This window comes from Fusarium sambucinum, chromosome IV, assembly GCF_050947815.1.
Source record: "Fusarium sambucinum isolate potato_lamoka chromosome IV, whole genome shotgun sequence".
In the NCBI taxonomy this organism is placed as follows: Eukaryota; Fungi; Ascomycota; class Sordariomycetes; order Hypocreales; family Nectriaceae; genus Fusarium; species Fusarium sambucinum.
This window is the reverse complement of record NC_139291.1, coordinates 1,624,824-1,640,251: the sequence shown is the minus strand read 5'-3', so window position 1 is coordinate 1,640,251 and position 15,428 is coordinate 1,624,824. Positions and strand designations below refer to the sequence as shown.

General features: G+C 48.0%; 4 protein-coding genes across 4 annotated transcripts; 2 read left to right on the top strand and 2 right to left on the bottom strand.

The window, feature by feature from the left end:
- Positions 1-1,725: 1,725 nt before the first annotated feature.
- Positions 1,726-2,465, bottom strand: FSST1_000588 (S-adenosyl-L-methionine-dependent methyltransferase; the record flags this gene model as incomplete). Its single annotated transcript, XM_083232198.1, has 2 exons — positions 1,726-1,931; positions 1,997-2,465. The coding sequence occupies 2 exons, from the start codon at positions 2,463-2,465 to the stop codon at positions 1,726-1,728; spliced, it is 675 nt and encodes a 224-aa protein (XP_083090770.1).
- Positions 2,466-7,124: 4,659 nt separating this feature from the next.
- FSST1_000587 (peptidase S8/S53 domain-containing protein) lies at positions 7,125-8,625 on the top strand (the record flags this gene model as incomplete). The annotated part of the gene is made up of 4 exons (XM_083232187.1): positions 7,125-7,796; positions 7,847-8,149; positions 8,204-8,399; positions 8,456-8,625. 4 exons carry the CDS (start codon positions 7,125-7,127, stop codon positions 8,623-8,625), a joined length of 1,341 nt encoding a protein of 446 aa, XP_083090769.1.
- Positions 8,626-9,855: 1,230 nt separating this feature from the next.
- Positions 9,856-11,400, bottom strand: FSST1_000586 (bifunctional farnesyl-diphosphate farnesyltransferase/squalene synthase; the record flags this gene model as incomplete). The annotated part of the gene is made up of 4 exons (XM_083232176.1): positions 9,856-9,972; positions 10,023-10,184; positions 10,236-11,289; positions 11,345-11,400. The coding sequence occupies 4 exons, from the start codon at positions 11,398-11,400 to the stop codon at positions 9,856-9,858; spliced, it is 1,389 nt and encodes a 462-aa protein (XP_083090768.1).
- A 2,049-nt stretch (positions 11,401-13,449) lies between these two features.
- On the top strand, positions 13,450-15,164 carry FSST1_000585 (X-domain of DnaJ-containing-domain-containing protein; the record flags this gene model as incomplete). Its single annotated transcript, XM_083232167.1, has 3 exons — positions 13,450-13,555; positions 13,623-14,941; positions 14,997-15,164. 3 exons carry the CDS (start codon positions 13,450-13,452, stop codon positions 15,162-15,164), a joined length of 1,593 nt encoding a protein of 530 aa, XP_083090767.1.
- Between the last annotated feature and the right edge of the window lie 264 nt (positions 15,165-15,428).

Here is a 15,428-nt window from a genome sequence, read left to right as displayed (position 1 = left end):
AATTGATTGGTATTTGAGATTGAGATTGAGATTGGGGTAGGTTGGGAGGCGTTGATTAGCACAGCACAGCACAGCACAGCGCAGCACAGCGCAGCACACAGCGTAGCAAGTGCAAGTACAGCGCAGAGCAGTGGGCAGCCTACCTAGGACTGTTCCATTGAACCCCTCACTTTACTTAAGACCTTGTTTATTAGTTTTACCATGATAAAGGCAATGCAGAGAATATCTCTTTCAACTGTACAAAGTGATAGTATTGATTGTCGAACCATGCAGATCTATCCAACGATGCTTTGTTTTACATCCATGATATCCCAAGCCTTGTGTTTTTTGTTTTTGTGTGAGTGATCTCTCAGGTGACGACGACGTGGCTCATCAACATCGATCGGCATCTTATCTCGAAGGCTCAGAAAAAAACACATGACTGGTGATGAAGTGTACCATATACTGTGCATCGATTATTCTGAACTGCCGCTGCCATTCATTCTTCAAGATGGATCTTTATCAAGAACCGAACCCAACCTAACCTCACTGTGGAGGTCGCGTGCTTCTTAGCGGCAACGGGGAGTCCACTGTGCTGCAGCAAACACATGTACAGTGGCCCACACCCAAGGAAAGGAAGGCATGTGGAAGAGGAATTCTGCAGGTAACCAGAGAATCCTTCCATGGCAACAATAAAGATAGAAATTAATCTGAGGTCTTTATTCTCAACAAACAAAAGTGATGATCGGCTCGGTCAACCAACCTCCCTCCACTCTTTGCTGTAACTCTTCAGAGGTCTACAGTGGACAGGCCAGGCCCTCAAATCAATATGGAGCCCAGGTAGGCGCCTCACTTTGGGCGACCAGGCAGACGAGCAACTTTCAGCCCAGGTTTCCTTTTCTCTTAACATTTTGCCCGACTAATGCACCAACTAAATCAGCAACTTTTATCACGTCATTGGGCACAAGACACACACGTTCAAACTTTATCAAATTTCAAAACATAAGTACCCAATAACCTCTGTAGTCCGATCTAATCATATCACACATTATTCTCTCATCACGCACAATGTCTGGTTTTCATGAACTGAACCCCCCTGCAAGACCCTGAACATGGAATCTTCTGTTAGCGTCGCGCCAGGCTCGATCTGTTTGCTTATTCCCCGTTTCTTCCTCTAGTTCTAGACACTATCGATGATTCATTCCAGATGTAAAAGTACACAGTTGGACCGAGCAACCAGCTGAATTGTCTGATTATCCGAAACATGGCTGATTGTTCTTGAAATGAGCTTTTATAACAGAAACACTCTTGCTAACATCGATAATTGGTCATGGTAATCCGTGACCTGGAGCATGAAATTTCGATCTCCGTTACCCTAGACCATAACTTTTAACGAGCATCAGATTTGAATGCAAAGATATGTTGGTTCCAAGAAAACAATATTGACTTGTACAGCTAATAGTAATCTTGGATATCTTATCGCCCGAATGATTTGTTGTTCATCAATTGCCGAATGATCTTCCTGCTGCATGACAATCCCTGTCAATCAACATAAAGTGATGTCTTCCCCATCATGCAAATGCCGAAACCCACCTTTTGGGGATGGAGATCATCGTGGAAGCATTAACCAACATCCCATCCCTTACACATTCACGATTGTAATCCTATAAAACATCATCATACCAAAATGAAGGCTATGAAGTATGAAGGACAATGTCCATCGTAAGTTCAACATCTCTTCTTAGGTTAGTTGCCAACATAAACTGCTACCAAAAGACCTCCCGAGTATGGAACAGTCGAAAACTTGAAACCGTTTGCGCCATCCTCCAAATAGGCCATGAGTTCCTTATAACCAGTCTTGGCAGCATCGGTGTTATCTACAACCACTGTAGCACCAGGTTGCATACGTGACTGAACCAGCTTGAGAGTAGGGAGAGCCAGCGGAGTCCAAACTACAACTCGATCAGCAATAGTTTTCAAACGAATAATCTCGTAACGAGATAGAACATCAACTCACTATCAAGAAGCAAGAAATCTACCTGCTCCGGCAGGTCTGTCTTGAGCGTCTCGCGCAAATCCCCCTCTCGTAATTCAATGAACTTCTCAATATCATCACCAGCTCGGCCCCAGTACTCGCGAGCCCGGGCAGCCTTGGTAGGCTCGTTCTCCGTAGCAATGACTTTTCCTGGCTGCGAACCAGAGTTCTGTGCAACCGCTAGAGCGAGATAGATAGTACTGACTCCAAATGATGTTCCTGCCTCGACGACAAAGCGTGCCTTCATGGACCGAAGCAGGAGATATACGAATGCGCACTTGTCAGGATCCAGAGCGACAAACTTGTCAAGAGCAGTGGACGCTGGTCCATCTGTACTGACGTAGGCTGGCTCATCGAGGGCTTGCTTGTGTAGATCACGAAGAAGCTCAATCGTTGAGGAGCTTGCGGCTATAGAAGCCAGAGTTGTCTCGATGGCGGAGTAGTCGGGCATATTGATATCAACACGAGGAGATGATACTGATATTGAAACCGGAAGTGTTGCTCAGGCTTGGGGTACAAGGCGAGATTTAAATAATTAAAAAAAAAAAAAATGCTCAATTTGATACCGACTTGGACATTATATAGACTCAATATCGAACCGGGAGTTTTGAGAAGGAGAATGACTGTTAACCCCGCTCCTCGGCATCAGAACAAGACTTCTCGGCCCCGGTCTTCCGCCACGAGTCACCACAACTCCGATGTTGCACCATGAGGTGAGTCACTTCAGCTTTACGAACATATCACGTCAACTTGATGCCGAAGCCGAAATCCGGCTTTTCCATGCGATTGACTGGTCGGTGATATCGCCCCAAGATGTTTGATATTCCGATTCACGATTTGCGTGGCCGACCAGAGTATATCTTACCGTATAAGCCACGACACTCTAGATATCTTTGTTAAGAAGATGCAAATATCTGACAACACAATATCCATCATGCCCGTCCGTGAGTTTGCTGCCCCCGGGACGATTTGGTGGCATGCATCATGAAAGTATCACGAAGATATCTCGGAATCTCTCGCGCTTATATGGACCGGGATGCCACGATCAGAATGATTATATACCAGGGAAGCGTGAATACGGAGATGCTGCTAGTCAGCATAGGTTCTTCATGTCTGGGAGGCAGCTTGATCTTCGGGGGTTGTATCCATGTCTTGATTGGAATCGATTCGTCGAATAGGCATCGGGAATTTCGTTCAGAAGCTTCATTGGCAAACAAGGTATTGTTGATTCCTATCCTTTGGAATCACGATAAGATGTCAAGGACCGATCCTTGGTGCCTGGAGGTCTTGGGCTCGATGTGTGATTTGAATATCTTGCTGGGAGTGTTAAGCTTAGGCAGCATAACACAAAGACAAAGTTGAACTCAATCTCGAAAGAACTCGAGGGGAGTCCCTCAGAGAAGCTATTGCAGGAACGAGTCATCGAAGCCATCGCTACTCGTTAGCACGTCCTCTGTTGACACTAGCCTCTCTATCTGGCGAGCAGCAAAAGGAGTATTTGCGATGGTCTAAAAGGTTAGCCTCCTGGCTGAAAAGGGGCGCATGAAATATGAAGCATGAGGTTGAGCCTGCCCAGCTTCCAAATATCACGGCCAAGGCCCTTTTTCGGATAGAAGAAGACCTCGGCATCTAATGTCGAGGACATATATGCTGCATTAGGCTAGTTGTTTGGGGACCCTCGACGTTATATGTATCAGTGCTTTGTTTTCAATGTAGGCAATTCATCCAGACCAAGCGAATGTTATAGCCGCCATGTGATCGATTGGCGCGCCTACGTTTCCAACAAAGGGGTACTTCATCTGCAGCCGATTCTACAGCTCACGAGCTTAAGCGATCTTTGTGATATATCATGGGGTAAAACTCGACCTTCTATTGAAGGTTGTTTAGCCCCCTGTCTACGCTGTCCTTCATCTCTGCGCCTCTGGGTGTGGTCTCAGGTATCCCCTATAGACTTGGCACAGATAATTATATGATAACTTCGCGTAAAGACCAATGGAGTAAAAGGGTTAGTCTTGGATGCATATATGGTGAACTGAAGCAGCCATAATATCCGTTGATCTCCGCCTGGGGCCGATTACTGTGAATAACAAGCAATACGTAAGACGTTATCACTCCAGCATGTTGATCATGTAGCATCGGTTGACGGAAAATTAAACAGATTTGCACAAGATCGAAACAGCTGCGCAATCAGTTGCCGTTTTCCCGAATTCTCATGTCACTTTGGTGGTGGGAATTATTGGGCCCTTTCTGTGGGCGACGTGTGATATAGGTAGACAGGACAAGGATCACTGCGTGTCAAGTTATTCTTGAGACAATCCAGACTCTTTAGATGCGATTCTGCAAGTTTCAGAGCCTCGTCATCTCAAAAGACCAAAAATACTTGTACAATAAAGGTCACCTGTCAATGTAGTATACATATCATTCTGCAGGTATTCGGCGTCAAAGGCGGGAAGAAATTGTAGAATGTTTATGAGTATTAGAATAGGTCCCTGGGAAATACGTAAATGATTTGTCGTCTGAATAAGCTTGGCAATTTATTAGACTTTACTCGGCGGATCCACGTCGGCTTGGAAGTCAATCAGTATGTATGTATTTTTGGAGACGTTCCTTCCCTTGATCATCGCTGAAATAACATGGATGTAATCATTAGTGCCCGGGAAGGAGCAAACAGGTGATTTCCTCGCCTGCACCAACTTACCTAAGGCACCAAACAGTAAATCACTGAACTGCTACGTTACTGAAACATCAACATCAGAAACAGAAGGTATTCGCAAACGCAGACTTGGAATCATTTTATCTAGCACCCAAGTACCGATCGCTTAAATTCTTGCTTGTGTTTCAAACCCACTCTCTGGCCTCATCCCGTGTCATCTGGTCGCGAAAATACTGATCTATCCATCGAAAAAGCAACGGCAAAGAGCAGACGAAGTCCACTTTATTGCTTGACTTGTTAGAGCAGGTCGATTTCTCCGAGGTTGTCTCAAGATCGCTAACTAGCCTTCCTTGACTTTGAGCCACACCAAAACTTGACGCAGAAACCTTGTCCTGGTCATCTTCGAGACGCCATGGGCCCGTGAGCTGCATAGCATCTTGCCTATTTTATCCCCGACAGCCCGGGATTATAGATGCTCATCATCTAGTGTGTTCGGCCATCAAATGCCCCTTCAGGAATGTCCAGACAGCCCCTGGGTCATTTGTTAACGGTGAGCCATCAAGACGCTAGCTAGACCATCCTGATCAGATGTAAAACTTTTCTCTGGCACACGCCAAAACAAAACAAAACAAGCCGACAAACATAACAACGATACTGTACGACCTTGGACACGTATCACTCCAACTTCGGCGACACATAGCGTTTGTTATCCACGGCGCTTGGAATAAGGCTCGTTTGGCAACAAGACGCCGTGTGGTAAAAGACTTCACAGGCCAACCAAATCGACTTGTACCTTGCATGTGCAGACGCCAAAGCCTAGCGTTGCTGTTTCAAACTTGGGATTGACAGGGGTAGCCCAGGGGTCACCAAGCGCCGATTCTTGGATGGCTTGGAGGGAAGCATGGGCTTGGCTGGTTTCCAGTGAGTGGATCCTCGGTAATGATGTGACATTGGGGTTTTATGTTGGCCGCCAATTGTACTGCGTTATTGAAGTTTCTCAAAGGAGTCACAAACCCGTTATTCTTTTTACTGGTGATGATGCATGATCAATGTTTCTCGGCATCATCCTTGGCTTGAGGCTTGGCCTGGTAGATGCGACTTCATCTTGAGATGTGCATTTCTGGGGTTGGGCTGCAGAGACCAGCTGACAGCACGAGCTGTCTAGCCAAGTGCTCAACTATCTGGAAGGGGGCACTTTATTTTCACTACCCCTTGCTTTGACCATCAAGACTAAGTAGCTCATCACTAATCTTGCCGCTACAAGTAGTGGGAATACCGATTCGACAGTCATCTACCGTACGACATGTGCCGCGCCAGTCACCCGAATTTACAGCCATGAGGCGGCTTTAACTGCTTGTCATTGGCGGTACAGACTGGGGCCACGGTTTGTGGGCGATATTAACGGTTCTTCTCGCCCAATGCGTTGCGGACGAGAGCTGGTGTTGCGCCTACTTCGGTACTGTCAAGAAACAACAGTCAAACGCCAATTTTAGGTATACCAATCAATCATGACTCTCGATCAGGTGGCCTTGTAGTTGCAAACACCATCATGACTGCTTCAAAGCAAATATGGTTTCGCAACCTACTCACTGCCACTGTAAGTGTGCCAGATATTTGGCTATATTCAGCTCCTGTGGCAGAGCGAGCTATAATGATTCGAGTAAACAAGATGACTGAACAGGCATACGCATTAACAAACCCACCGAGAACAGAAAATCTGAGGGTTCTAGGGGGTTCTTGGAGTTAGGCTCAGGCGCTTGACTTGGCGACTATGTACGTATCGTCGTACAAGCAGGCTTCTATACACTAATACTAAACAGTTTAACACTTGGGGGCCCTGGTCCCTGGTCCCTGACGCCGAAACCTTAGGCCCACGACCCCTAGCGCCTCATCCCCGCCATGGATCTTGCGGCTCCCTCCTGAAGCTTGATCTGAAATATCCAGGCCACCAGTCAGAAGCTGAGATTCTATTGTTCGATATTCTCCTATTAAACCCACTTCTCCCACCCATTGTTTGCTGCTGGACGGCCATTCTCATTCTATTGTTCGGGTTATTCATTGTTTGGAAGACGTCTCTTTGAGTCTTTTATTTTTCTCATTCTTCCTTTCCCTATTTCCCTTTGCCTCTTTGTACCTGCTAGTCAGTGTCAATTAGATTTAATCATTCTCACATTCATTGTTTATTTTGAACAGTGTATCGTCAACTCACGAGCACTCACACGACCGGTCCTTATTCAGACATCACGAGAGGAGCGTTGATCGCCTCACTCCTCTTCTAGCATTCACTTACTGCTTTGTTTGTCAATACAAAGCTCACCTTCCTTCAAATCCGAGCCCGGTTTATTATACGATCGAGTTCTCAACAGAGTGAAACGGCTGGAACCACTTCACATTTCTCTCACTTCAACATAACCTTTTTCAAACAACTTTAACCACAAAACGAACATTCAATTCATCATGGCTTTCCTCAAGACATTCATCGCCTCTCTGCTCGTTGCAGCCCCCTTGGCCACCGCGGCCCCCGTGGATGTTGCCGGGTCCATTGGTGACATGGCCAACGCTATTGGCGGCGATGTTGGTGCTGCACTTGGTGAGGAGCTCGACAAGAAGATGGGAATCAGTTCTTTCGTCAAGGCCATGGTTTCTAACCCTGATGCTCTCAACATTATCCCTAACCGATACATCGTTGTCTACAACGATACCTTCGATGATGATGCCATTGCCGCCAAGGAGTTTTCCATCGCATCCACCATCAAGAAGCGAAACCTCAACAAGCGAAGCGCTATCGGAAACGCCATGTCCACTTCTATCAAGTCCTTCCGCATGAACACATGGCGCGCCATGTCTCTCGATGCCGACGACATGATGGTCCAGGATCTCTTCAAGTCCGATGAGGTTGCCTACATCGAGGCCGATAGCCGTGTTCAGCTTAACGCTGCCATTGCCCAAGTCAACGCTCCCCCTGGTCTTAACCGTCTCTCCCACGCCCAGGCCGACCAGGAGAACTACATCTTCGACGACTCCGCTGGTGAGGGTATCACTGCTTACGTTGTCGACACTGGTATCAAGATCGACCACAGCGAGTTTGAGGGTCGTGCCACTTTCGGAGGCAACTTCATTGACAATGCCGTAAGTTCATCAGATATTCCATGAGACTAGACCTAAGGCTAACTGAATAGGATGATGATGAGAACGGTCACGGTAGCCACGTCGCTGGTACCATTGGTGGTGCTACCTTTGGTGTTGCCAAGAAGGTCGACCTTGTTGCCGTCAAGGTTCTTGATGCCTCTGGTGGTGGTAGCAACTCTGGCGTCCTCCAGGGCATGCAGTTCGTCGTTGACGATGTCAAGAAGAACAACCGTGCTGGCAAGGCTGTTATGAACATGTCTCTCGGTGGTGACAAGTCCGAGGCTATCAACCGTGCTATTGAGGCTCTTTTCAAGGCTGGCGTTGTCCCCGTTGTGGCAGCTGGTAACGAGAACGTAAGTTGATCCTTCATTCAGTATTCAATCACAGGTAGCTAACATCACTTACAGCGGGCTACTTCCCTGACTTCTCCCGGATCTGCCCCCAACGCCATCACTGTCGGTGCCATCGATGGCCTTACCGACCAGCGTGCTGAGTTCTCCAACTTCGGTCCTGAGGTCGACGTTTACGCCCCTGGTGTCGATGTCCTCAGTGTTGGTATCAAGTCCAACACTGACACGGCTACTCTCAGCGGTACCTCCATGGGTATGTTTTACTTCCCAATCACTCCCGAGACAAGTCTCATGCTAACCCTTTTACAGCTTCTCCCCACGTTGCCGGTCTCGCCGCATACCTCATGGGCTTCCAGCAGCTTTCCGGCCCCGATCAGGTCGTTAGTCTTATCAAGAGCCTTGCCCAGGAGAGCGGTGCCAAGGTCCGCAACAACGTCCGTGGCACCACCGACGGCATCGCCAACAACGGCAACCAATAGAAGCAGCGTCGCAGCATCAATCAGGGAAATAGGGACAAGGGAAAGCGACAAATTTTCTTTTCATATTATAAAACATATTTCAGGATACTTGGCTAGTTTACCACACATACCTGACTCTTCTACCCCATCGCGTGTGTTTGGGTAGGATGTAATATAGGGTGCACTCATGAACGGCCTCGCATGTGCATCAGGAGTTTTCATTTCGAAACACGCATTTATTTGTTACTATAGATATGGATACTACGTAACGACATCATAGATCTTCTGAATTACCACATTGCCTTCAAACAAGTGAACAGTGGTGTGATGCATTCATCCATCATGTAACGGTTTGACTCTCGGGAATCAGAGATCCGACAGACCAACGCATAGCGAAAAACTTGTTCCTGCAGCAGCCCGTGCCTCAAAATAGCACGATGTAACCTTTGCAGGTAGCTAGAAAGAAAAACATGGACTCTAAGCTTTAGAATACAAAAATAAGTGACCTAAGATCACAGTCTAAATAGCATGAAGTGATCTGCTAATTTCGTCTCCTGTATCTTGAGCGGCCAACTTTTCTGATACCTTGAGGACAGGATCCAAGCTCAGACACGTTTGATGTAGAGGAATGTCCCGTTGACGGGAGATCAGCCAGGGCATGGCCTTGTAGTGTCATATCACATTGCACGAAACCGTAAAGTTGAAACCATGTCCAGACGCATGTCATGCATTACTAGTCACACTAGAGTCGACCCAAAGAAGGAAGAATCGTCAAACAATGTTTTCATGGATATAAATAAATAAATAAAATTCTACAAGGTGGTATTGAAATGTTTGCTTGCCGCCATTAGTCTGATGTACTGGAAGGATGTACAAAAGACTTATGGCGTGACGTCGCCTCGCGGCGGAAACCAAGAGCAAGGATTTAATTTTCGCACTTCTTCGGCACAACCTTAGTCATAAAAGGACTAGATTGCAATTTGACATCCGTGCAGGGAGTAATAGTTTTCAAGACAAGAGACACATCATTAGCATTGGGGAACGGGGGACAACACTGAAATTGGCAACGCGGGCTGTATCGCGCGTTGCTCGTAGTATTAAACAAGAGTATAAAGCCCAGCACCTCGCTCAACGGGCTGGTCCCATGCCAAAAGGGACTTGTGCTCAAGGTGGGTATGTACGTTAGGATATCGTTAAAAAATATTGCCGTGAAAAAAAGAAAGCAAGAAATAACTCGGCGCGTGCATGATATTACAATTCTTCGTGACCCGTAATCATGGGGGTGGCCTTCTCGGCACCCGGTAGGAAGACGCTGGCTTCCCTAAAGATGTGATCGAACCTAGCTCCAAAGAACCAAGCGGTACCAAGCTAGATGGTTGTTAGTTGAGTATGACCTTGGGAGCCAGAGGGTTGCGTACCATGATGCCCGAAATACAAACCAAGGCTGCGATGACAACGCCGAAGAGAACAACGGCCTCGCCAGCATCCATGGTGGGCTCCTTGTTTTCTGCTTGGTTTTGAGCAAGAGTGAGCTTCTTGGGATCTTGCTTAGGGAACAGGGTCTCGATAAATTGCTCGATCTGTGATTTGTTAGCAATGGCCAGAGAAGCAGCGGGAATAAAAAGACATACCTTTGCACATTGAGCACTGATGGCAAGGAAGTTGGGGTCGCGAGGGTCGTTCTTCTTGGCGATCTTGCGGGCATATCGCTTGAAGACCTCACACACGGTGAAGAGGTTCTGTGTGCATTCGAACATGATCTTGCAGGCATCGCCCTTTGTGATCTTGATGTTTTTCTTGAGAACATCAGGGTTGCGGAAACAAAGTTCCAGTGTTGCAATGGCCATGCCTTCAGGAATGGCAACAAAGTTGAAAACACTCTGGTCCTTGATGCCGGCCATGTAAAACAGGCACTCCTCGCAGTGCTTTAGTGCGTCGAGAACCATGTGGGACACACACTCGATAGCCTTAGTTTCATAGCTAGGGTCAAAAAGGTCTTCCCACTTGTCCACGTGCTGGCTCCAGATCTCCTTGGGGTACCACCTTCGACCGTCTTGCCAGTCCTCGCGGAGATCTCGAATGATGTTTGTCTTCTGGAGGAACTGGGACATAGACTCGGTAAGAGAAGGGCGCTCGGAAAGCTTGGGGTTGGCAAGCTCTGATTCGACGAAGAGGCGTGTTAGACCCTCACCGACGAGACCCGCAACGTAGTGGCAGTACAATTCGTACTCGTCAATCGTCTGCACACCGTTCTTGATCATCTCCTCGTTCTCGGCGTAGTCAGCCATGCCGTTACCCATCTTTTCAGTCATCTCCTTGATGATGTTGTGGTAGGGGGACTTGATCTTCTTGAGCTCTGTGATGACGACATCGAAGTGCTCCAGCAGCTCTTTGTCCTTCTCTTGACTCTCATGGAATTGCCAACCATCCTCTTCCATAGTGTTATGAAAGTTTCGAAGAAGAGGAATCTTCTTCTCTAGGGGCAGGGTCATGTCATCCTCGATGGTGTCTAGTCCACGGAGGCAGAGGTAGAAGAGAGTGATGGGGACGAGGAGTTCGTGGTTCAACTCTTGAATGACAGTCGCAAAACTGCGACTTGTCAAGTTGAGGTAACGGAAGCATTCCTGCAGCTCAGGTGACTCGGTGCTGGGGTCTCGCTCGTGGACGGGATCATGCCAGACCTTCCTAGAGTGCCATTAGACATATTCTTTAAGGATGCGCCAGAGGAGTATAGTCTTACCATTGAATAATGGCCCGAAGCTGGTAGGGGTGTAGAAGGTAGTAAAGGTAACCCATCTTGGCGACGTAGAAGTTAGGGGGAAGGGGGGGTAAGGAGAGGTAAAAGTTGAGCGCGTGAGAGGATGAAGAAACAGTGCACGTCTTGTTACAGCCGTACAGAGTCAAATGAACGGGAGGGAGAAAAGGTTATATACCAATTCAGTTACGAGGAAGTCCCGGAAACGTCTTGTGGTAATTTTGCTACCACACGATGCTTGGAGAAGGAAGAAAGAAGACAGATAAATGCGAAGCAAAATAGGACTGGATGACCTCCGCTCCGGATAAATCCCACAAAATATGCAAGAGCTCAATTTCTCGCCTTGGAGGTGGATGCGGCTGTTCCTTGTACAACGATGCGAGAGCGTGCATAAGCGCCCCGCTAAGCGCATTAATCATCGTATTCGGTTTCCCTACCACAGTTCAGTATCAAATTGACATTGAACTCAATCTCGTGTCAGATTTGAGTATGCAACAACTGGGAACCATCTGACATCTTAGCCGGATCTCGCATCTTGATAACAACCGGAATACCGGTGGTGATGTCGCTTCGAAGAGCAGTTTAACTGCCGGCCCGGACACGGTAGTGTTGTCAAACAAAGCAAAGAGAAACACTCAAGCGAACTGATCTTACCCTGGTTAGGCAGACCCTTGAAAATCGAAACAAACATGTTGAGGATGAGCATCACGTCCGTCATGTATCTGTTGTTTTGATGCGGTTACAACCCACAGAACAGAACAAGATCTCCATGCCCCAGTTTGCCGAACAGCTTTCACTACCAAATGGGTACAATGAACCAATAGATGAACAACTATAGACAGTTGTCTGACCTTGACCGCCTTGGAGCAACCATTCAATTTGTTCGAACAAGAGCTTCTGAGGTGATTGACAACGGACCCCTATGCATGTAGACGATCCGGAGGCCCTGACCGCCCTGCCGGACTCAACCCAAGCAAACTCTACGCCTGTGCACCAGCTTGACTAGACTACCGAGTACGGTTCGATAGGATTGGATGATTTGGACATGGCATTTGCCAATCTCGATTCTGGGAGAGGTTGCAGTTACTACGGGAAATTGCGCTGCAATGCTAGTCATCTGCCACCCGGTCAAGAGACAGGGGACACAAACCCACTGAAAGAGCACTTTTGTTCTGAAAGAGTCTGCTACTATGCAAGTCTCAGTAAGAAATGAAGAGTCTTTGGGATAAAAACAAACCTGTCATTGTATACTGAGTTTTCGAGTTGGCCAAGAATATATCACAGACGGCGCATGGGTTTATAGAAGTCTGTACCAAGGTATGTAAGTAGCATGTTGCAGTTGTATGAACCGCTCACGGTCTGTGGTTTGACTATCTTTGTTCCATTAGCTGAAAGGCAGATATCAAGCTTTCTATATAAAATCGAAATCTTGCCGCAATTATCGTACTGGCTTGACGAAAACTGTGTCCATAGATAAGAGCTCGACTGATATGTCTGTAGTTCAGACTTGAGCTTATGCCTTTCGCCGATGAGAAAAGGTAGATTGCTTCTGTCACCATAGATTAGTCACACATACTAAGAGTTCGCAGATTACTGAAAACTTGGAAGTAAACTGAATTATTCTACTGAATCTATGAAATGTTGACGTGGTAAAAGAGGCGCTGCTTCTTCTGCCCAGACACTGCCCCACCATTACGTAGACGCTAATACGTACCTGTCAAGACCTACCTAAAGACCCCTCCTTCTCCAAGGCTGGTCTTGGCTGGGCTGGGCTGCCATTGCGCTGGGCATGAAGCCTGAAGGTGAAGGAAGCACAGGGAAGAGAGAAAGTTTCTTAGCAAGTTTATACCAGGAAATTTCCGCCAAGCCAAGACTGGGCGGGCAGGCGGTCATTTTAGGCCAAACCGACGCCATCATCATCTAACATTTCCATTTCAATCTTTTTTCCCTACTTGCTACAGTGACTGGGTTTCCTATTTTCTCTCTATACCATACCTACTTCGATACCCACCTTCTGTCTAAAATATCTATATAGATATTCACTTTATACCAAAAAGACACACCTTTGAGCCTGGGAAATACCATCCATCATGGTTGTCGATACCGCCTATTACGACACCTTGGGCGTTCAGCCAACAGCTACTGAGCTGGAGATCAAGAAGGCTTATCGCAAGATGGCTATTGTCCATCACCCAGGTTCGCCTACCTCAACATCAAAAGATTCATACATTTCTTGCGAGACTAACCATGCGGTACCTAACAGATAAGAACCCCAATGATCCTACCGCACACGAAAAGTTCCAGGCCATCGGTGAGGCCTATCAGGTCCTGTCCGATTCCAACCTACGAGCAGCATACGACAAGTTTGGAAAGGATTCCGCCAGACCACAGGAAGGCTTCGCCGACCCCGCCGAGTTCTTTAGCTCCATTTTCGGAGGCGAGGCCTTTGTCGACTGGATTGGTGAGATTAGCCTTATGAAGGACCTTACAGCGACCATGGATATCACAATGCAAGAGGAGGAGGCCGCCGCCGCTGAAGCCGCCGCCGCCGAGGCTGCTGGAGAGGAATTCCCCGGAACCGAAGAGGCCAAGAAGGAGAGCATGAAGGAACAGGAGAAGAAGGCCGAAGAGAAGACCGCAGCTGACGCAGAGCAACATGCTGGCGCACCTCCTCCTGCTTACACTCCTGCTTCCGTGAGTGACGATAAGGAAACCAAGCCTGCATCGCCTGCTGCTGCTCCCGCCGCCGCCGCCGCCCCTCCTCCTGCCGCTGGCCTTTCCACCGAGGCTCCTCAACGATCCGATGCCACATCTCCCGCTCCCTCGTCGAGCTCCCGTAACCGAACCCAGATTCCCCTTCGACCCGCATTGATGGACAAGTCCCACTCGGACCTTCTCGAGGCCGAGGCCAAGGGCGAACTCACAGAAGAGGAGCTCAAGAATAAGGAGAAGAAGAAGGGTGGTCTGACCAAGGAGCAGCGGGAACAGCTCGCAGCTTATGAGAAGGAGCGCGCCAAGATTCGACAGGATCGTGTCGATACCCTCTCCCGAAAGCTCCTCGACCGTCTCAGCGTGTGGACAGAGACCGACAAGGGTTCCGATGTGACCAAGGCATTCCAGGAGAAGATGCGCCTTGAGGTTGAGAACTTGAAGATGGAGTCTTTCGGTATTGATATTCTACATGCTATCGGTCAGACTTACGTCTCCAAGGCTTCAGGTCTCCTCCGCAGCCAAAAGTTCTTCGGTATCGGCGGTTTCTTCAGCAGACTTCGCGACAAGGGCACGCTCGTCAAGGAGACATGGAACACCATAAGCAGCGCCATCGACGCCCAGCAGACTATGGAGGATATGGCCAAGATGGAGGAGAAGGGTGGTGAGGACTGGACCGACGAGAAGCGCGCCGAGTACGAGAGACGTGTGACTGGCAAGATTCTTACTGCGGCGTGGAGGGGTAGCAAGTTCGAGATTCAGAGTGTCCTGCGCGAGGTTTGCGACAGCATTCTGAACGACAAGAAGGTCCACCTCAACAAACGACTAGAGCGCGCACAAGCTCTGGTCCTTATCGGTGACGTTTTTATCAGGGTATGTTTAAGAGCCCTTGTATTTTGTTTGAATATGTCTGACTAACAATTCCTAGGCTGAGCGATCTCCTGAGGAAGAGGGCGACTATCTCGTCTTTGAGCAACTTGTGGCCGAGGCCGCCATTAAGAAGGACAAAGAAGAGGACCACAAGAAGAAGGACCGCAAGTCCTTCCACCTCCACAGGGACAAGGACAAGGAGCCCGTCACCGCCTCGACGCCTTGATTTGCAGCACGCGAGGAAGAAAAAAGATAATTGATCTATGAGTGAGGATCAGACAGAGTAGGGGAACAGGATACCTGTATGGACGGATTATATAGAGTAGGACGACTGGCACTGGTTTAGACACAAATTTTCATGACGTTATTCCCCCTTGTTTAATATGATCTTACAGCCATTTTCTCGGGAGGCCCATGCGTGGGTATAATATAAGTTTCCTGTTACCGACATGTGGCATCAGCCTAGGTAGGCAATATAGCTTTCGGACAT